At 46.1% G+C, this 22,286-nt stretch overlaps 1 protein-coding gene across 2 annotated transcripts in view; it reads right to left on the bottom strand.

Annotated features, from left to right (window-relative positions):
* XPO1 (exportin 1) overlaps positions 1 to 22,286 on the bottom strand; it is a 717,353-nt gene that overhangs the window by 193,671 nt on the left and 501,396 nt on the right. For both annotated transcript variants that reach the window (XM_069234402.1, XM_069234401.1), the window contains exon 15: positions 7,008 to 7,164. In XM_069234402.1, the coding sequence (XP_069090503.1) occupies positions 7,008 to 7,164 (157 nt within the window). The remainder of the gene's footprint in view (positions 1 to 7,007; positions 7,165 to 22,286) is intronic.

The following is a 22,286-nucleotide window of genomic DNA, read 5'->3' on the forward strand; positions in this document are numbered from 1 at the left end:
TACTTACCTGCAAAAACTAACAAACTCTTACTACCCCTAGGAACTGTTGAAAATTGCAGTGTCTAGTTTTAAAATAGTTATATGTGATTTATGTGAAAAGTGTATATGCTATTTTTGCTAATTCAAAGTTCCTAAAGTACCTACTTGCAATACCTTTCATTTGAAGTATTACATGTAAATCTTGAACCTGTGGTTCTTAAAATAAACTAAGAAATGAAAATGTCACTTACCCAGTGTACATCTGTTCGTGGCATCAGTCGCAGTAGATTCGCATGTTCTGCAATAGCTCGCCATCTGGTGTTGGGCCGGAGTGTTACAAGTTGTTTTTGTTCGAAGAAGTCTTTCGAGTCACGGGACCGAGTGACTCCTCCTTTTGTCTCCATTGCCCATGGGCGTCGACTCCATCTTCGATTGTTTTTCCCCGCAGAGGGTGAGGTAGGAGTTGAATTGTAGTAATAGTGCCCATGCAATGGAGTGACTAAGTATGCACCTATTTAAGGTTGAGATGATACATATATAAATAATTGAAGGTAACTTCCAAACTGCTACAGGCTCCCGGGGAGGCGGGTGGGCACATGCGAATCTACTGCGACTGATGCCACGAACAGATGTACACTGGGTAAGTGACATTTTCAGTTCGATGGCATCTGTCGCTGTAGATACGCATGTTCTGCATAGACTAGTAAGCAGTTATTTCCCCAAAAGCGGTGGATCAGCCTGTAGGAGTGGAAGTAGTCTGAAATAATGTTCTTAATACGGCTTGACCTACTGTGGCTTGTTGTGCGGATAACACGTCTACACAGTAGTGCTTGGTGAATGTGTGAGGCGTAGACCATGTGGCTGCCTTACATATTTCTTGCATTGGGATGTTTCCTAGAAAGGCCATGGTAGCACCTTTCTTTCTGGTTGAGTGTGCCCTTGGTGTAATGGGCAGCTGTCGTTTAGCTTTAAGGTAGCAGATTTGGATGCATTTAACTATCCATCTGGCTATACCTTGTTTTGATATTGGGTTTCCTGCATGAGGTTTTTGAAATGCAATAAATAGTTGTTTAGTCTTTCTGATGTTTTTTGTTCTGTCAATGTAATACATCAATGCTCTTTTGACATCTAATGTATGTAGTGCCCTTTCAGCTACGGTATCTGGCTGTGGAAAAAACACTGGAAGTTCCACTGTTTGATTTAGATGGAACGGTGAAATAACCTTTGGCAAAAATTTAGGATTGGTCCTTAGGACGACTTTATTTTTGTGTAGTTGTATAAAAGGTTCCTGTATTGTAAACGCCTGAATCTCGCTTACTCTTCTTAGGGAAGTAATGGCGATGAGAAATGCCACCTTCCAGGTTAGGAACTGTATGTCGCAGGAGTGCATGGGTTCAAAAGGTGGACCCATAAGTCTAGTTAGGACAACATTTAGGTTCCATGAAGGAACAGGTGGTGTTCTTGGTGGTATAATTCTCCTAAGGCCCTCCATGAATGCTTTAATGACTGGTATCTTATATAGGGAAGTTGAATAGGTAGTCTGCAGGTATGCAGATATTGCTGCAAGGTGTATTTTAATGGAAGAGAAAGCTAGGTTAGATTTTTGTAAGTGAAGTAAGTAACCCACTACATGTTCTGGAGTTGTGTGTAATGGTTGTATTTGATTAATATGGCAGTAGCAAACAAACCTCTTCCATTTACTTGCATAGCAGTGCCTGGTGGATGGCCTTCTGGCTTGTTTTATGACTTCCATACATTCTTGGGTAAGTTGTAAGTGCCCGAATTCTAGGATTTCAGGAGCCAGATTGCTAGATTCAGCGATGCTGGATCTGGGGGTCTGATCTTTTGGTTGTGCTGTGTCAACAGATCTGGCCTGTTCGGCAATTTGATGCAGGGTACCACTGATAGGTCTAGCAGGGTGGTGTACCAGGGTTGCCTTGCCCAAGTTGGTGCTATCAATATGAGTTTGAGTTTGCTTTGACTGAGTTTGTTTACCAGGTAAGGAAGGAGAGGGAGAGGAGGAAAAGCGTAAGCAAATATCCCTGACCAGTTCATCCATAGGGCATTGCCTTGGGATTGTTCGTGTGGGTATCTGGATGCGAAGTGTTGGCATTTTGCGTTCTCCCTTGTGGCAAACAAGTCTATCTGAGGTGTTCCCCAGAGTTTGAAATAAGTGTTCAGAATTTGGGGGTGAATTTCCCATTCGTGGACCTGTTGGTGATCTCGAGAGAGATTGTCTGCTAGTTGATTTTGGATCCCTGGTATAAATTGTGCTATTAGGCGAATTTGGTTGTGAATTGCCCAATGCCAAATCTTTTGTGCTAGCAGGCTTAACTGCGTGGAGTGCGTCCCCCCCTGCTTGTTTAGATAATACATTGTTGTCATGTTGTCTGTTTTGACGAGAATGTATTTGTGAACTATTATTGGTTGGAAAGCTTTTAGTGCTTGAAAAACTGCTAGAAGTTCTAGGTGATTGATATGCAGTTTTGTTTGATGTACGTTCCATTGTCCTTGTATGCTGTGTTGATCGAGGTGTGCTCCCCACCCTGTCATGGAAGCATCTGTTGTTATTACGTATTGTGGCACTGGGTCTTGGAAAGGCCGCCCCTTGTTTAAATTTATGTTGTTCCACCACAGAAGCGAGAGGTAAGTTTGGCGGTCTATTAACACCAGATCTAGAAGGTGACCCTGTGCTTGAGACCACTGTGATGCTAGGCATTGTTGTAAGGGCCTCATGTGCAGTCTTGCGTTTGGGACAATGGCTATGCATGAAGACATCATGCCTAGGAGTTGTAATACCATCTTTGCTTGTATCTTTTGTGTTGGATACATGCGTTGTATGATGGTGTTGAAATTTAGAATTCTTTGTGGACTTGGAGTGGCTACTCCCTTTGATGTGTCTATTATGGCTCCTAGGTATTGTTGTACCTTGCGCGGCAGAATGTTGGATTTTGTAAAGTTGACGGTGAACCCGAGTTTGAAGAGGGTTTGTATGATCTGATTTGTGTGATTTGTGTGATTTGAGCACTCTATGAACGAATGGGCCTTGATTAGCCAGTCGTCCAAATATGGGAACACATGTATTTGCTGCCTTCTTATGTGTGCAGCGACTACCGCTAGACATTTGGTAAAGACTCTTGGTGCGGTTGTTAATCCGAAAGGCAGTACCTTGAATTGGTAATGTATTCCTTTTAATACAAACCTTAGGTATTTCCTGTGCGATGGGTGTATTGGTATATGGAAATAAGCATCCTTGAGGTCTAAAGTTGCCATGTAGTCGTGTAGTTTTAGCAATGGCAATACTTCTTGTAGTGTGACCATGTGGAAGTGGTCTGATTTGATGAAAGTGTTCACTACTCTGAGGTCTAGGATTGGTCTCAGCGTTTTGTCCTTCTTTGGTATCAGAAAGTACAGTGAGTAAACTCCTGTGTTTATTTGTGTGTTTGGCACTAATTCGATTGCATTCTTTTGCAATAGTGCCTGCACTTCTATCTCCAGGAGATTGGAATGGTGTGTTGTTAAATTTTGTGCTTTTGGTGGTATGTTTGGAGGGAATTGTAGAAATTCTATGCAATAACCATGTTGGATAATTGCTAGAACCCAAGTGTCTGTAGTGATTTCCTCCCATGCTTTGTAATAATGACCTATTCTTCCCCCCACTGGTGTTGTGTGGAGGGGGTGAGTGACATGTGAGTCACTGTTTAGTAGTAGGGGTTTTGGGGCTCTGAAATCTTCCTCTATTTCTAGGGAATTGCCCTCCTCTATATTGTCCCCGAAAACCTCCTCTATACTGTCCCTGGTAACTGGACGGTGTTGCTTGTGAGGTGCTGGCTTGTGTGCTTTGACCCCGAAACCCCCCTCGAAAGGGCGTTTTACGGAATGTGCTGTAATTCCCTCTGCTCTGCGGGGAGTAGAGTGCGCCCATGGCTTTGGCAGTGTCCGTATCTTTTTTGAGTTTCTCAATCGCTGTGTCCACTTCTGGACCGAACAGTTCTTTTTCATTAAAAGGCATATTGAGAACTGCTTGTTGAATCTCTGGTTTAAATCCAGACGTTCGGAGCCATGCATGCCTTCTGATAGTTACAGATGTATTAATTGTCCGTGCAGCTGTATCTGCAGCGTCCATGGAGGAGCGGATCTGGTTGTTGGAAATGGTCTGTCCCTCCTCAACCACTTGTTTTGCCCTATTTTGTAAGTCCTTGGGCAGATGTTCAATGAGATGTTGCATCTCGTCCCAGTGGGCTCTGTCATAGCGCGCAAGTAGTGCCTGGGAGTTCGCGATGCGCCACTGGTTTGCAGCTTGTGCTGCGACTCTTTTACCAGCTGCATCGAACTTGCGGCTTTCTTTATCTGGGGGTGGTGCATCTCCAGATGTGTGAGAGTTGGCCCTTTTCCTAGCTGCTCCTACAACGACAGAGTCTGGTGGCAGCTGTGTAGTGATGAAAACCGGGTCTGTAGGAGGCGCCTTGTACTTTTTTTCCACCCTTGGTGTGATTGCCCTACTTTTGACCGGCTCCTTAAAGATGTCTTTTGCGTGCCGGAGCATACCAGGGAGCATAGGCAGGCTTTGGTATGAGCTGTGGGTGGAGGAGAGTGTGTTGAATAAAAAATCATCCTCGACCTGTTCTGAGTGGAGGCTTACGTTGTGAAATTGTGCTGCTCTAGCCACCACTTGAGAATACGCGGTGCTGTCTTCTGGTGGAGATGGCTTCGTAGGGTATGCCTCCGGACTGTTATCTGACACTGGGGCGTCGTATAGGTCCCATGCGTCCTGATCTTGGTCACCCTGGCTCATGGTGGTGTGAGCTGGGGAGTGTGATGGAGTTTGTGCTGGTGAGACGGTAATCACGGGCGGAGGAGAGGGTGGTGGGGTAACTCTTTTCACCACTTTTGGTTGTGGTGTCTGTTCAGTCTGGAACTCCAACCTTCTCTTTCTCCTAATGGGGGGGAAGGGTGCTTATTTTTCCTGTCCCCTGCTGTATGAAGATACGCTTTTGCGTATGGTCCACATCAGTTGCTTGTAGCTCTTCCTCAAACCTATGCTTTTGCATTTGGGAGGTTAGCGAGTGCTCTTCTGTATAAGAGCCTGAAGCTGGGTCGCTTGCAGTTTGTTTCGGCATCGAAACCCTGTCTGCGTGTTTTTTCGGCTCCGAGGTGACTTTTTTCTTTTTCGGGGCCGAAACCTCTCGGCGTCGATCTGCTTCGGTGCCGCTGTCTCGGCGTCGAGCCGTGTCCACACCGGCATCTCGGTGTCGAGGCTTGTCTCCAGCACTTTCTCGGTCCCGAGAAGGCTGCGTGCCGGTGTCTCGACCGGAGTCGGACGACCTCGGCACTGTTTGGGCCTTTTTCGGTGCCGACGGTCGGTCACCGAATTTATGGGTGGAGCCATGGCCGGATGGCAGTGGCGTCCCCTGGGCCTTGTAAATGTTTCTCTGTGTGGTTTTCGACGTCTTACTCACGGTTTGTGTATCGTCGAACCCTTCGGAGTCTGAGTCTTGGATCGAGAAGGTACCTTCCTCTTCCTGTTCCTCGAACTCCCGTTGGGCTGTCGGTGCGGACGCCATCTGAAGTCTTCTGGCTCGACGGTCTCGGAGTGTTTTTCTGGACCGGAACGCACGACAGGCCTCGCAGGTGTCTTCGCTGTGCTCAGGTGACAGGCACAGGTTGCAGACCAAGTGTTGGTCTGTGTAGGGGTATTTATTGTGGCATTTGGGGCAGAAACGGAACGGGGTCCGTTCCATCGGCGTTCTTCAGCACGCGGTCGGGCCGACCAGGCCCCGACGGGGGATCGAAAAACTACCCCGAAGGGCACCGGAGCTCTTCGATCTTCGATGCGGTGTGGAATCTAAGTACGCCGATCCCGAACGCAACAATACCGACGAAAATCTTCCGAAATTAGCTAATTTTCCGTTCCGAAACTCGGAGCGACAGGAACACGTCCGAACCCGATGGCGGAAAAAAAACAATCGAAGATGGAGTCGACGCCCATGCGCAATGGAGACAAAAGGAGGAGTCACTCGGTCCCGTGACTCGAAAGACTTCTTCGAACAAAAACAACTTGTAACACTCCGGCCCAACACCAGATGGCGAGCTATTGCAGAACATGCGTATCTACAGCGACAGATGCCATCGAACATATATTTTTCTATATAAAACATATTGGCCTGGAATTGTCTCTGAATGTGTGTTCCTCATTTATTGCCTGTGTGTACAACAAATGCTTAACACTACGACTTTGATAAGCCTACTGCTCGACCACACTACCACAAAATAGAGCATTAGAATTCTCTTTTTGCCACTATCTTACCTCTAAGGGGAACCCTTGGACTCTGTGCATACTATTCCTTACTTTGAAATAGTGCATACAGAGCCAACTTCCTACATACACCATAAATAGAGCCACCGTCCTCCACTGGCTTCCTTACAACCTGCACAAGTGCAAGAGTGTGAACCCTGTAAGACACCCCCCCCCGTCCCTTTGTCATGGAGCTCCTCCTGTGGCTCTACATGATTAACAAAACCTGTCCACAAATGCAAATTGAGCACTTTAGCTTTTCAGAGTCATGCATGGGACTTTCACCCCCAAAACACACCTACACATGACATGACACTAAAGCAAGCATTGTTACTGGACTACAAGGAGAACCCTCTCAGCAATGGAATGTGCAGAGAGGCGATTGTTACTTGCCATACCAACATTTTGCTTTATCCACCTGGGATTTAACCTTTTTTTTCATGACAGCATATTGAACTGCTAACTATCCTTCTAAAGACATGCTTTTGACTCTAACGTGCATGTTTAAAGAATACACGAGAGAGCCAAAGAGAAAACCTAACCCTATGTAGACAATTTGGCAGCTTCTGTCAAGACTGCTTCCATCTGTAGCAGACAAATGCACGGAAATGCCTCAAGATATAGTTCAGTTTGACTGAAAATCAAAGATTGCCCTTCATTTAAGCTTTAGGATTGTCACAAAAGAGCAGAAGAGAAAATACATTTTTTTTAAATGAATAAATTAGTACTTTACCGTGCATGAACTCAAAAAGCTTGTTTACTACAGTCTTCAAAAACTTCCAGTGAGCCCTCAAAAATCTTGGATATTGACCTACAATGTACATAATATTTGATGCAATAATAGCTTTATTATCTTTGCCTCGTTTTTGCTCACAAAGTCCCAGAAGATCCTAAGGGAGAAACAAATCACATTTTAAAAACACTTCCGCAAAGTGTTTTGTTACATGACAAAATGCTAGTTAATGAAAAAGTAATTAATACAATGGTAATACTTGCCACTTTGACCCCAAATTGATTACATATTTTGCATACAACCAAGTGGACCACAACATCTTACAAAGAGAATTAACTCAGAACCACAATATCTTTACAGTATGCCAACTCCTACTTAAACCTGTCACAATCACAATTGCCATTTTAAGAGACATACTAGACACTGAAAAGTCCAAAGAAAGCACATAGGGGGAGCAGGGTAGGAGGTAGTGAGATTGTAGAAAAGGTACTAAGAGTAACCAGTAAAGTTGTTTAGTCACGTGGAAATCAATGATGAGTGGATTTAACTAACAAAGTATTTACTTTTGGAAACGCATTATCTGGTAGAGACTACAACTACCTGCAGATTTCTTACCTTTGAGTTTCCCAGGCATTTGAAGGGATTTGGAAGATTTCCGTGAGCAGTGCAGTAAAGTCACTTTTTTTGCCATGGTTACCTACTGTAGGAAGTTGGCTCTGTATGTGCTATTTCAAAATAAGGAATAGCATGCACAGAGTCAAAGGGTTCCCCTTAGAGGTAAAATAGTGGTAAAATGAGATAATACTAATGCTCTATTTTTGTGGTAGTGTGGTCGAGCAGTAGGCTTATCCAAGGAGTAGTGTTAAGCATTTGTTGTACATACACACAGGCAATAAATGAGCAACACACACTCAGAGACAAATCCAGCCAATAGGTTTTGTTATAGAAAAATATATTTTCTTAGTTTATTTTAAGAACCACAGGTTCAAATTTTACATGTAATAGCTCTTTTGAAAGGTATTGCAGGTAAGTACTCTAGGAACTTTGAATCATTACTTTAGCATGTATACTTTTTACATAAAACACAATAAGCTGTTTTAAAAGTGGACACTTAGTGCAATTTTCACAGTTCCTGGGGGAGGTAAGTTATTGTTAGTTTTCACAGGTAAGTAAGTCACTTACAGGTTTAAGTTTTTGGTCCAAGGAAGCCCACCGTTGGGGGTTCAGAGCAACCCCAAAGTTATCACACCAGCAGCTCAGGGCCGGTCAGGTGCAAAGGTCAAAGAGGTGCCCAAAACACATAGGCTATAATGGAGAGAAGGGGGTGCCCCGGTTCCAGTCTGCCAGCAGGTAAGTACCCGCGTCTTCGGAGGGCAGACCAGGGGGGTTTTGTAGGGCACCGGGGGGGGACAAAAAGTAGCACAGAAAGTATACCCTCAGCAGCGCGGGGGCAGCCGGGTGCAGTGTGCAAACACGCGTCGGGTTTCCTTCAGTTTTCAATGGGAGACCAAGGGGTCTCTTCAGCGATGCAGGCAGGCAAGGGGGGGCTCCTCGGGGTAGCCACCACCTGGGCAAGGGAGAGGGCCTCCTGGTGGTCACTCCTGCACAGAAGTTCCGTTTCTTTAGGGGCTGGGGGCTGCGAGTGCAGGATCTTTTCCAGCCGTCGGGAAATGGAGTTCAGACAGTCGCGGTCAGGGGGAGCCTGGGGATTCCCTCTGCAGGCTTCGCTGTGGGGGCTCAGGGGGGACAACTTTGGTTACTCACAGTCGTAGAGTCGCCGGAGGGTCCTCCCTGAGTTGGTTGTTCTCCACCAGTCGAGTCGGGGTCACCGGGTGCAGTGTTGCAAGTCTCACGCTTCTTGCGGGGAGTTGCCGGGGTCTTTAAATCTGCTCCTTGTAACAAAGTTGCAGTTCTTTTGGAGCAGTGCCGCTGTCCTCAGGAGTTTCTTGTCTTTTTCGAAGCAGGGCAGTCCTCAGAGGATTCAGAGGTCGCTGGTCCCTTGGAAAGCGTCGCTGGAGCAGGTTTCTTTGGAAGGCAGGAGACAGGCCGGTAAGTCTGGGGGCAAGGCAGTTGGTGTCTTCTGTTCTTCCTCTGCAGGGGTTTGTCAGCTCGGCAGTCCTTCTTGTTGCAGGAATCTAGTTTCTAGGTTCAGGGAGAGCCCTTAAATACTAAATTTAATGGCGTGTTTAGGTCTGGGGGGTTAGTAGCCAATGGCTACTAGCCCTGAGGGTGGGTACACCCTCTTTGGGCCTCCTCCCAAGGGGAGGGGGGCACATCCCTAATCCTATTGGGGGAATCCTCCATCTGCAAGATGGAGGATTTCTAAAAGTTAGAGTCACTTCAGCTCAGGACACCTTAGGGGCTGTCCTGACTGGTCAGTGACTCCTCCTTGTTGCTTTCTTTGTTTCCTCCAGCCTTGCCGCCAAAAGTGGGGGCCGTGGCCGGAGGGGGCAGGCAACTCCACTAAGCTGGAGTGCCCTGCTGTGCTGTGACAAAGGGGTGAGCCTTTGAGGCTCACCGCCAGGTGTTACAGCTCCTGCCTGGGGGAGGTGTTAGCATCTCCACCCAGTGCAGGCTTTGTTACTGGCCTCAGAGTGACAAAGGCACTCTCCCCATGGGGCCAGCAACATGTCTCTAGTGTGGCAGGCTGCTGGAACCAGTCAGCCTACACAGATAGTCGGTTAAGTTTCAGGGAGCACCTCTAAGGTGCCCTCTGTGGTGTATTTTACAATAAAATGTACACTGGCATCAGTGTGCATTTATTGTGCTGAGAAGTTTGATACCAAACTTCCCAGTTTTCAGTGTAGCCATTATGGTGCTGTGGAGTTCGTGTAAAACAGACTCCCAGACCATATACTCTTATGGCTACCCTGCACTTACAATGTCTAAGGTTTTGCTTAGACACTGTAAGGGGTACAGTGCTCAGGCACTGGTACCCTCACCTATGGTATAGTGCACCCTGCCTTAGGGCTGTAAGGCCTGCTAGAGGGGTGTCTTACCTATACTGCATAGGCAGTGAGAGGCTGGCATGGCACCCTGAGGGGAGTGCCATGTCGACTTACTCATTTTGTTCTCACTAGCACACACAAGCTGGTAAGCAGTGTGTCTGTGCTGAGTGAGGGGTCTCCAGGGTGGCATAACACATGCTGCAGCCCTTAGAGACCTTCCCTGGCATCAGGGCCCTTGGTATCAGAGGTACCAGTTACAAGGGACTTATCTGGATGCCAGGGTGTGCCAATTGTGGAATCAATGGTACATTTTAGGTGAAAGAACACTGGTGCTGGGGCCTGGTTAGCAGGGTCCCAGCACACTTCTCAGTCAAGTCAGCATCAGTATCAGGCAAAAAGTGGGGGGTAACTGCAACAGGGAGCCATTTCTTTACACCTACACTTTTATCCTGGCCGGTTATCAGTGTGCTTAGTTTTCATTGGGATCCTGCTAACCAGGACCCCAGTGATTGTGCTCTCCAGCCTTGGTACAATTTACACCCCACAGTTGTCAAACTGGTGTACTCCAGTATGTCCTTGGTATATGTTAGATACCCAGGTGTCAAGACCTTTCAAACCCGTCATGCCATAACCATGAAAGGTGCAAGGAAAGTAATCAGGATGCAGGTGAAGAAGTATCCCCAGACAGCGTCGTCTTAGTTGGAGGAAGATTTGCCAAGTCGTGTTGCTCTTTTTTTACAAGGCAGAGGTCTTGAATAGGAATCCAAGATGGCAGACGCTTAGGCAGACAGTTAAGTTGTAGTTCTAGTGTTGCATACAGTCTAGTTGCTACGATACAAGTGCGCTGCTTGACAGCTTCGCTCTTCAACTGTGATCTGACAGGAGTCAGGTGTTCAGAGAGAGCGTATTTTGTGAGTAAACATTTTCGTGAGGAAAATTCAACTTCACGAGTATATTGACAGAGAAAACAAGCACTGCAGTGAACGATACCCAAGAAGCAGAAAGCAAATTCTGAGACTAACTTATTTAGAAGGTTTACAAAGATTCAGTGGTAAGAGAATATAAGACTATTCAAAGAATATTAAGAGGATATATCAACAACTCAAATGCCTGCCAGATAAACAGAACATAAGAAATCTATAGCAGGAAAATAAATACGTTATTTACAATGCAAAGGTGTTAAAAGACAGTTAACTAGGTCATTCTGCTTCGTCTGCAACCGAAATAAGAAACAAATATATATTACATATGGAAAATGTCACTTACCCAGTGTACATCTGTTCGTGGCATGAGACGCTGCAGATTCACATGCTGTGCATTATCCTGCCATCTAGTGTTGGGCTCTGAGTGTTACAAGTTGTTTTTCTTCGAAGAAGTCTTGTGGAGTCACAAGATCGAGGGACTCCTCCCATTTCGGCTCCATTGCGCATGGGCGTCGACTTAATCTTAGATTGTTTTCCCCGCAGAGGGTGAGTTAGGAGTTGTGTATATAGTAATAGTGCCCATGCAATGGAGTAAGTATGTATATAATGTGTCTAAAAGTGATATATATACACATTTATTTTTATCAACTTATAACGGCTACAGGCTCCCGGGGAGGTGGGAGGGGGCATGTGAATCTGCAGCGTCTCATGCCACGAACAGATGTACACTGGGGTAAGTGACATTTTCCGTTCGATGGCATGTGTAGCTGCAGATACACATGCTGTGCATAGACTAGTAAGCAGTTATCTCCCCAAAAGCGGTGGTTTAGCCTGTAGGAGTTGAAGTTGTCTGAAATAATGTTCTTAGTACTGCTTGTCCTACTGTGGTTTGTGTTGTTAACACATCCACACAGTAATGTTTAGTAAATGTATGAGGTGTAGACCATGTGGCTACCTTACATATTTCTGTAATTGGTATATTTCCTAGAAAGGCCATTGTGGCGTCTTTCTTTCTAGTGGAGTGTGCCTTCGGTGTAATAGGCAGTTTTCTTTTTGCTTTAACATAACAGGTTTGAATACATTTAACTATCCATCTGGCAATGCCTTGTTTGGATATTGGATTCCCTGTATGAGGTTTTTGGTAAGCTACAAACAATTGTTTTGCGAAACTGTTTGGTTCTATCAATGTAGTACATTAGAGCTCTTTATGTCTAATGTATGTAATGCTCTTTCAGCTACAGAGTCTGGTTGTGGAAAAAACACTGGGAGTTCCAGTTTGGTTTAAGTGGAACGGTGATACAACTTTTGGCAAAAATTTGGGATTTGTGCGTAGAACCACTTTATGTTTGTGTATTTGTATAAAGGGTTCTTGTATGGTAAAGGCTTGTATTTCACTCACTCTTCTGAGGGATGTGATAGCTATTAGAAAGGCTACTTTCCAGGTTAAGTATTGCATTTCACAAGAGTGCATGAGTTCGAATGGTGGACCCATGAGTCGCGTTAATACAATATTGAGGTTCCACGAAGGAACTGGTGGTGTTCTTGGTGGAATTATCCTTTTTAGACCCTCCATAAATGCTTTTATGACTGGGATTCTAAATAGTGAAGTTGAATGTGTAATTTGCAGATATGCTGAAATTGCTGTGAGATGTATTTTAATGGACGAAAAAGCTAAGTTAGATTTTTGTAAGTGTAGTAAGTAGCTTACAATGTCTCTTGCAGACGCGTGTAATGGTTGAATTTGATTATTTTGACAGTAATAAACAAATTGTTTCCATTTATTTGCGTAGCAATGTCTTGTAGTAGGTTTTCTAGCCTGTTTGATGACCTCCATACATTCTTGTGTAAGGTCTAGGTGTCCGAATTCTAAGACTTCAGGAGCCAGATCGCTAGATTGAGCAATGCTGGACTAGGGTGTCTGATCTGCTGTTTGTGTTGAGTTAACAGATCTGGTCTGTTTGATAGTTTGATATAAGGCACTACTGACAGGTCTAGTAATGTTGTGTACCAAGGTTGTCGTGCCCAAGTTGGTGCTATTAGTATTAGTTTGAGTTTGTTTTGACTCAATTTTTTTACAAGATACGGAAGGAGTGGGAGAGGGGGAAAAGCGTAAGCAAATATCCCTGACCAACTCATCCATAACGCATTGCCTTTGGAGTGAGGCTGTGGGTACCTGGATGCGAAGTTTTGGCATTTTGCGTTTTCTTTTGTTGCGAATAGGTCTATTTGCGGTGTTCCCCACTTTTGGAAGTAGGTTTGCAGTATCTGTGTATGATTCTCCCATTCGTGGATCTGTTGGCGATCTCGGCTGAGATTGTCTGCCAATTGGTTTTGAATTCCTGGGATGTATTGCGCTATTAGGCGATTGTGAATCGCCCAATGCCAAATCTTCTGTGCTAAGAGACACAGTTGTGATGAGTGTGTGCCTCCCTGTTTGTTTAAGTAATACATTGTTGTCATTTTGTCTGTTTTGACAAGAACGTGTTTGTGGGTTATTAGCGGTTGAAATGCTTTCAACGCTAGAAACACTGCTAGTAGTTCTAGCTGATTTATATGAAGTTGTTTCTGCTGAGTGTCCCATTGTCCCTGGATGCTGTGTTGGTTGAGATGTGCTCCCCACCCTACCATGGAAGCATCTGTTGTGATTACGTATTGAGGCACTGGGTCTTGGAAAGGCCACCCTTGGTTTAAAATTTACAGGATTCCACCATTGAAGCGAGGTGTGTGTTTGGTGGTCTATCAACACTAGATACTGAAGTTGACCCTGTGCTTGTGTCCATTGTGTTGCTAGGCACTGTTGTAAGGGCCGCATGTGTAATCTTGCGTTTGGGACAATGGCTATGCAGGAGGACATAATGCCTAGTAGTTTCTTCACTAATTTTACCTGATACTTTTGGTTGGGGTGCATGCTTTGTATTACGTTTTGGAATGCTTGTACCCTTCGTGGACTTGGAGTGGCAATCCCTTTTTTTGTGTTGATTGTTGCTCCTAAGTATTGTTGTATTTGACACGGTTGTAAGTGTGATTTTAGGTAGTTTATTGAGAACCCTAGTTTGTGAAGGGTTTCTATGACATATTTTGTGTTGAAGACACTGTTTGTGTGTTGGTTTTGATTAACCAATCGTCTAGATACGTGAATATGTGTATGTGCTGTCTTCTGATATGTGCCACTACTACTGCAAGGAATTTTGTAAATACCCTTGGTGCTGTTATTCCGAATGGTAACACTTTGAACTGGTAATGTACTCCTTGGAATACAAACCTTAAGTATTTCCTGTATGAAGGTTATATGGAAGTACGCATCTTTGAGATCTAATGTTGTCATGTAGTCTTGTTTGAGCAAGGGGATTACGTCTTGAAGTGTTACCATGTGAAAGTGATCTGATTTGATGTAAAGATTTAGTGTTCTGAGATCTAATATAGGTCTTAAGAGTTTTGTCCTTTTTGGGTATGAGAAAGTACAGGGAGTAAACCCCTGTCCCTTTTTGATGACTGGGTACTAGTTCTATTGCCTCTTTTTGTAACAACGCTTGGACTTCTATCTGTAATAGATCCATGTGTTTGGACGTGTGTTTTTGGTGGCACATTTGGTGATAATTGTAGGAATTCTATGTAATAGCCATGTTGGATGATGGCTAGGACCCACGAGTCCGTTATTTCCTCCCAATTTTGGTAAAAATCTTATAGGAGGGAGAGTTCTTATCTTCCCTGTCTCCTTTTGGATATGGAGCCTTCTCTGTGTTTAATCTGGCTCCCCTGCCTCTAGTTCCATCCGAATTTATGGCTTTGCATTTGTGTGGAAAGCCCTTGCTCCTCTGTGTAGGAACTTGTTTTCGGCTCCGAAGCCGGATGTTTCGGGATCGAAACCTTTTCCACCATCTTTTTCTGCTCCGAAACCATTTTTTTGTGTTTCGGTGTTCCCATCTCTCGGTGCCGAGTCGTCTCGGTATCTCGATGTCGAGATTGTTCTGACCCGGTGTCTCGGGGTAGAGTCTTTTCTGTGCCGGTATCTCGACCGGAGTCGGATGACTTCGACACATGCGTGCCCTTTTTCGGTGCCGATGGACAGTCAACGATTTTTGGGGTTAAACCATGGCCTGCCGGCGGTGGCGTCCCCTGGGCTCTGATGAATTTACCGTGAGTTTTGGCTGGGGCGGTTTTACTCACGGTTTTCGGCATCTGTTCTGTTTTGGCCTCGTCCGAGTCAGAGTCAGCAATGGAGAAGGTTTCTTCTTCCTCCAATTCTTCGTGTCCTGACGGCGCCGATGCCATTTGAAGACTTCTCGCTCTCCGGTCCATTAGCGTTTTCCTCGATCGAAACGCTCGACAGGCCTCACATGTATCCTCTTTGTGTTCGGGAGACAAACACAAATTACAGACCAAATGTTGATCTGTGTAAGGATACTTGTTGTGGCATTTGGGGCATAAGCAGAATGGGGTCCATTAGTCTTGTCGACGCACGTGGTTGGGCTGACCATGCCCCGCCGGGGAACCGAAACCCCGAAGGGCCACCGGAGCTCTTAAAAATTCAGTGTCGATCTGTGTTAACTAACCCAATACCGAACGCAAACAATCCCATCAAATTTTTTCCGATATCTAACTAATTTTCCGAACCGAAACACGGAGCGTAGAAGAACACGTCCGAACGCGATGGCGGAAAGAAAACAATCTAAGATGGAGTCGACACCCATGCGCAATGGAGCCGAAATGGGAGGAGTCTCTCGATCTAGTGGCTCGAAAAGACTTCTTCGAAGAAAAACAACTTTTAACACTCCGAGCCCAACACTAGATGGCGGGATATGCACAGCATGTGTATCTGCAGCTACACATGCCATTGAACATATATATATCTATGGAAAATGTCACTTACCCAGTGTACATCTGTTCGTGGCATGTAGTGCTGCAGATTCACATGCTATGCGTACCCCTTCCGACAACTAGTGCTGGGCTCGGAGTGTTAAAAGTTGTTTTTTTTCGAAGAATTCTTTTCAGAGTCACGGGATCGAGCGACAACTCCTCTCAGTTCCACTGCGCATGGGCATCGACTCCACTGTTACATTGTTTTCCCGCAGAGGGGTAAGAAAGGAGTGATAAAGTATAGAAATATAAAGAGATGTCCATGCAAATGTAATATATATACATATGTACAAATGTATTAACTGAAACGACTACAGGATTCCAGGGAGGATGCATGTGAATCTGCAGCACTACATGTCACGAACAGATGTACACTGGGTAGGTGACATTTTCCGTTCAATGGCATGTGTAGCTGCAGATACACATGCTATGCATAGACTACAAAGAAGTTAGTCCTCCCAAAAAGTAGTGGCTAGCCTGTAGGAGTTGAAGTTGTTTGGAATAAAGTCTTTAAGATAGCTTGGCCTACAGTGGCTTGTGGCTGTGAGGACACATCACCATAGTAGTGCTTTGTAAATGTATGAGGGGTTGTAGGAAGTTGGCTCTGTATGTGCTATTTCAAAGTAAGGAATAGCATGCACAGAGTCCAAGGGTTCCCCTTAGAGGTAAGATAGTGGCAAAAAGAGATAATACTAATGCTCTATTTTGTGGTAGTGTGGTCGAGCAGTAGGCTTATCAAAGGAGTAGTGTTAAGCATTTGTTGTACATACACACAGGCAATAAATGAGGAACACACACTCAGAGACAAATCCAGCCAATAGGTTTTGTTATAGAAAAAATATATTTTCTTAGTTTATTTTAGGAACCACAGGTTCAAATTCTACATGTAATATCTCATTTGAAAGGTATTGCATGTAAGTACTTTAGGAACCTTGAATAATTACAGTAGCATATATACTTTTCACATAAAACACAAATAGCTGTTTTAAAAGTGGACACTTAGTGCAATTTTCACAGTTCCTGGGGGAGGTAAAGTATTGTTAGTTTTTGCAGGTAAGTAACCCACCTACAGGGTTCAGTTTTGGGTCGAAGGTAGCCCACTGTTGGGGGTTCAGAGCAACCCCAAAGTTACCACACCAGCAGCTCAGGGCCAGTCAGGTGCAGAGGTCAAAGAGGTGCCCAAAACACATAGGCTTCAATGGAGAGAAGGGGGTGCCCCGGTTCCGGTCTGCCAGCAGGTAAGTACCCGCGTCTTCGGAGGGCAGACCAGGGGGGTTTTGTAGGGCACCGGGGGGGACGGGGACGGGACACAGGTCAGCACAAAAAGTACACCCTCAGCAGCGCGGGGGCGGCCGGGTGCAGTGTGCAGACACGCGTCAGGTTTTCAATGAGAGACCAAGGTGTCTCTTCAGCGGTGCAGGCAGGCAAGGGGGGGGGGGGGCACCTCGGGGTAGCCACCACCTGGGCAAGGGAGAGGGCCTCCTGGGGGTCACTCCTGCACTGGAGATCCGAACCTTCAGGTCCTGGGGGCTGCGGGTGCAGGGTCTTTTCTAGGCGTCGGGATTTCAGAGTCAGGCAGTCGCGGTCAGGGGGAGCCTCGGGATTCCATCTGCAGGCGTCGCTGTGGGGGCTCAGGGGGGACAGCTTTGGTTACTCACAGTCTTGGAGTCGCCGGAGGGTCCTCCCTGAAGTGTTGTTTCTCCACCAGTCGAGTCGGGGTCGCCGGGTGCAGTGTTGCAAGTCTCACGCTTCTTGCGGGGATTTGCAGGGGTCTTTAAATCTGCTCCTCTGTAACAAAGTTGCAGTCTTTTTGGAGCAGGGCCGCTGTCCTCAGGAGTTTCTTGTCTTTCTTGAAGCAGGGCAGTCCTCGGAAGATTCAGAGGTCGCTGGTCCTGGGGAAAGCGTTGCTGGTGCAGGTTTCTTTAGAAGGCAGGAGACAGGCCGGTAGGTCTGGGGCCAAAGCAGTTGGTGTCTTCTTTTCTTCTTCTGCAGGGGTCTTTCAGCTCAGCAGTCCTCTTCTTCTTGTAAGTTGCAGGAATCTAAATTCTTAGGTTCAGGGAAGCCCTTAAATACTAAATTTAAGGGCGTGTTTAGGTCTGGGGGGTTAGTAGCCAATGGCTACTAGCCCTGAGGGTGGGTACACCCTCTTTGTGCCTCCTCCCAAGGGGAGGGGGTCACAATCCTATCCCTATTGGAGGAATCCTCCATCTGTAAGATGGAGGATTTCTAAAAGTTAGAGTCACTTCAGCTCAGGACACCTTAGGGGCTGTCCTGACTGGCCAGTGACTCCTCCTTGTTATTCTCATTATTTCCTCCGACCTTGCCGCCAAAAGTGGGGCCGTGGCCGGAGGGGGCGGACAACTCCACTAGCTGGAGTGCCCTGCGGTGCTGGAACAAAGGGGGTGAGAGCCTTTGAGGCTCACCGCCAGGTGTTACAGCTCCTGCCTGTGGGAGGTGTTAGCATCTCCACCCAGTGCAGGCTTTGTTACTGGCCTCAGAGTGACAAAGGCACTCTCCCCAGGGGGCCAGCAACATGTCTCGAGTGTGGCAGGCTGTTAGAACCAGTCAGCCTACACAGGTAGTTGGTTAAGGTTTCAGAGGGCACCTCTAAGGTGCCCTCTGGGGTGTATTTTACAATAAAATGTACACTGGCATCAGTGTGCATTTATTGTGCTGAGAAGTTTTCAGTGTAGCCATTATGGTGCTGTGGAGTTCGTGTTTGACAGACTCCCAGACCATATACTCTTATGGATACCCTGCACTTACAATGTCTAAGGTTTTGCTTAGACACTGTAGGGGCACAGTGCTCATGCACTGGGGCCCTCACCTATGGTATAGTGCACCCTGCCTTAGGGCTGTAAGGCCTGCTAGAGGGATGACTTATCTATACTGCATAGGCAGTGTGAGGTTGGCATGGCACCCTGAGGGGAGTGCCATGTCGACTTACTCGTTTTGTTCTCACCAGCACACACAAGCTGGCAAGCAGTGTGTCTGTGCTGAGTGAGGGGTCCCCAGGGTGGCATAAGCTATGTTGCAGCCCTTAGAGACCTTCCCTGGCATCAGGGCCCTTGGTACCAGGGGTACCAGTTACAAGGGACTTACCTGGATGCCAGGGTGGGCCAATTGTGTAAAGCAAAAGTACAGGTTAGGGAAAGAACACTGGTGCTGGGGCCTGGTTAGCAGGCCTCAGCACACTTTCAATTCAAAACATAGCAGCAGCAAAGGCAAAAAGCCAGGGGGTAACCATGCCAAGGAGGCATTTCCTTACAGGTGGCTCGAAAGTCCTTGTTCCTCTGTGCAAGAAGCTTTCTTGGGATCCGAAGTTTGGATCTTTTTTGGTCCCGAAAATGAAGTCAGCTGTTTCGTCTCCAAAGCAGGACGTTGAAGCTTAGACTCCAAGGAGTGAGGATGCTTACTGGAGTCCGAGGCAGAACTTTTTACTGATTTACTCAACTCCGAAGTGGACAGAGGAGTGGCCTTCTTTTGTGCCAAACATGAAGGTCGGTCGACGACAATCTTTTTTCGGGTCGAACCATGGGCTTCCGTCAGTGGTGTACCCAAGGCATTTGAATGTTTTTTATGTAGGCATGTAAGGGCAGACGTACTCACGTGCTGGCCAGCAGTGATAGACCTGTCTTCTTCCGATTCTTGCTCGGAGGCGTTTTCTCAGATGGAGACTGCTGTCTGCGCCTGTTCTTCCAGGACGTTGCGATGCTCTGTACATTTCAACGCCATCTCTAAACTTCTGGCTCTCCGATCCCACAAGGTCTTCTTGGATCAGAACGATAGACAGGCCTCACAATCCTCTTCTCAGTGGACCGGAGAAAGACAGATTACAAACCAGGTGTTGGTCTGCATAGGGAAACTTCACGTGGCACTCAGGGTAGAATCTAAATGGAGTCCGATCCATCAGGCTTCCACACGGTAGGCCAGAGTCTGGCACGCGCCCAGAAGGGCAAAATCTATATTCAGACGGTACTATCTGTTTGAGGCTAGATGGAACGCAATCGAAACAATACTGACAATTAAATGAGTTTTCAGATTCAAAAGAAAACACGTTGGAACCCGACAGTGTAAGGAAAACAATTAAAAAATGTTGTCGATGCCCATGCGCACGATAACCGAGAAGTCACTTGATCCCTTGACTCTGAAAAGACTTCTTCGAAGAAAAACAACTTGTAACACGCCGAGCACAACACTAGATGTCGGAAGAGATATGCATAGCATGTGCATCTGCAGCTATATGGAAAATGTCACTTACCCAGTGTACATCTGTTTGTGGCATTAGTCGCTGCAGATTCACATGCTGTGCACATCCTGCCAGCTGGTGTTGGGCTCAGAGTGTTACAAGTTGTTTTTCTTTGAAGAAGTCTTTTCGAGTCACGAGATCAAGGGACTCCTCCCATTTCGACTCCATTGCGCATGGGCGTCGACTCCATCTTAGATTGTTTTCCCTGCAGAGGGTGAGGTAGGAGTTGTGTATGCTAGTAATAGTGCCCATGCAATGGAGTGAATGCGTATGTACATAATGAAGTTTAAAGTAATATATTTACAAATGTACAAATGTTTAAGATCTACTTCTAAACGGCTACAGGCTCCCGGGGAGGCGGGTGGGCGCATGTGAATCTGCAGCGACTAATGCCACGAACAGATGTACACTGGGTAAGTGACATTTTCCGTTCGATGGCATGTGTAGCTGCAGATACACATGCTGTGCATAGACTAGTAAGCAGTTATCTCCCCAAAAGCGGTGGTTCAGCCTGTAGGAGTTGAAGTAGTTTGAAATAATGTTCTTAGTACAGCTTGACCTACTGTTGCTTGTTGAGCAGTTAACACATCTACACAGTAGTGTTTGGTAAATGTATGAGGCGTAGACCATGTTGCTGCTTTACATATTTCGTTCATTGGAATATTTCCTAGAAAGGCCATGGTAGCACCTTTCTTTCTGGTTGAGTGTGCCTTTGGCGTAATAGGCAGTTCTCTTTTAGCTTTAAGATAGCAGGTTTGAATACACTTAACTATCCATCTAGCAATGCCTTGTTTTGAAATTGGATTTCCTGTATGAGGTTTTTGAAAGGCAATAAATAGTTGTTTTGTCTTTCGAATTAGTTTTGTTCTGTCAATGTAGTACATTAGTGCTCTTTTGATGTCTAATGTATGTAGTGCTCTTTCAGCTACAGAATCTGGCTGTGGGAAGAACACTGGTAATTCTACCGTTTGATTCAAGTGGAACAGTGAGATTACTTTTGGTAAAAATTTAGGTTTTGTTCATAGAACAACTTTATTTTTGTGTATTTGAATAAATGGTTCTTGAATGGTAAACGCTTGAATTTCACTCACTCTTCTTAGAGATGTGATGGCAATTAAAAATGCAACTTTCCACGTTAAGTATTGCATTTCACAAGAGTGCATGGGCTCAAAAGGTGGACCCATGAGTCGTGTTAAGACAATGTTGAGGTTCCATGAAGGAACTGGTGGCGTTATTGGTGGTATAATTGTAAGGAAATGCCTCCTTGGCATGGTTACCCTCTGACTTTTTGCCTTTGCTGATGCTATGTTTTGAATTGAAAGTGTGCTGAGGCCTGCTAACCAGGCCCCAGCACCAGTGTTCTTTCCCTAACCTGTACTTTTGTATCCACAATTGGCACACCCCTGGCATCCAGGTAAGTCCCTTGTAACTGGTACCCCTGGTACCAAGGGCCCTGATGCCAGGGAAGGTCTCTAAGGGCTGCAGCATGACTTATGCCACCCTGGAGACCCCTCACTCAGCACAGACACACTGCTTGCCAGCTTGTGTGTGCTGGTGAGAACAAAATGAGTAAGTCGACATGGCAGTCCCCTCAGGGTGCCATGCCAACCTCACACTGCCTATGCAGTATAGATAAGTCACCCCTCTAGCAGGCCTTACAGCCCTAAGGCAGGGTGCACTATACCATAGGTGAGGGCACCAGTGCATGAGCACTGTGCCCCTACAGTGTCTAAGCCAAACCTTAGACATTGTAAGTGCAGGGTAGCCATAAGAGTACATGGTCTGGGAGTTTGTCAAACACGAACTCCACAGCACCATAATGGCTACACTGAAAACTGAGAAGTTTGGTATCAAACTTCTCAGCACAATAAATGCACACTGATGCCAGTGTACATTTTATTGTGAAACACACCCCAGAGGGCACCTTAGAGGTGCCCCCTGAAACTGTATCCAACTATCTGTGTAGGCTGACTGGTTCCGGCAGCCTGCCACACTAGAGACATGTTTCTGGCCCCATGGGGAGAGTGCCTTTGTCACTCTGAGGCCAGTAACAAAGCCTGCACTGGGTGGAGATGCTAACACCTCCCCCAGGCAGGAGCTGTAACACCTGGCGGTGAGCCTCAAAGGCTCACCCCTTTATTCCAGCACCGCAGGACACTCCAGCTAGTGGAGTTGCCCGCCCCCTCCGGCCACGGACCCCACTTTTGGCAGCAAGGCCGGAGGAAATAATGAGAACAACAAGGAGGAGTCACTGGCCAGTCAGGACAGCCCCTAAGGTGTCCTGAGCTGAAGTGACTAACTT

This window comes from Pleurodeles waltl, chromosome 5 (assembly GCF_031143425.1).
Source record: "Pleurodeles waltl isolate 20211129_DDA chromosome 5, aPleWal1.hap1.20221129, whole genome shotgun sequence".
NCBI lineage: Eukaryota > Metazoa > Chordata > Amphibia > Caudata > Salamandridae > Pleurodeles > Pleurodeles waltl.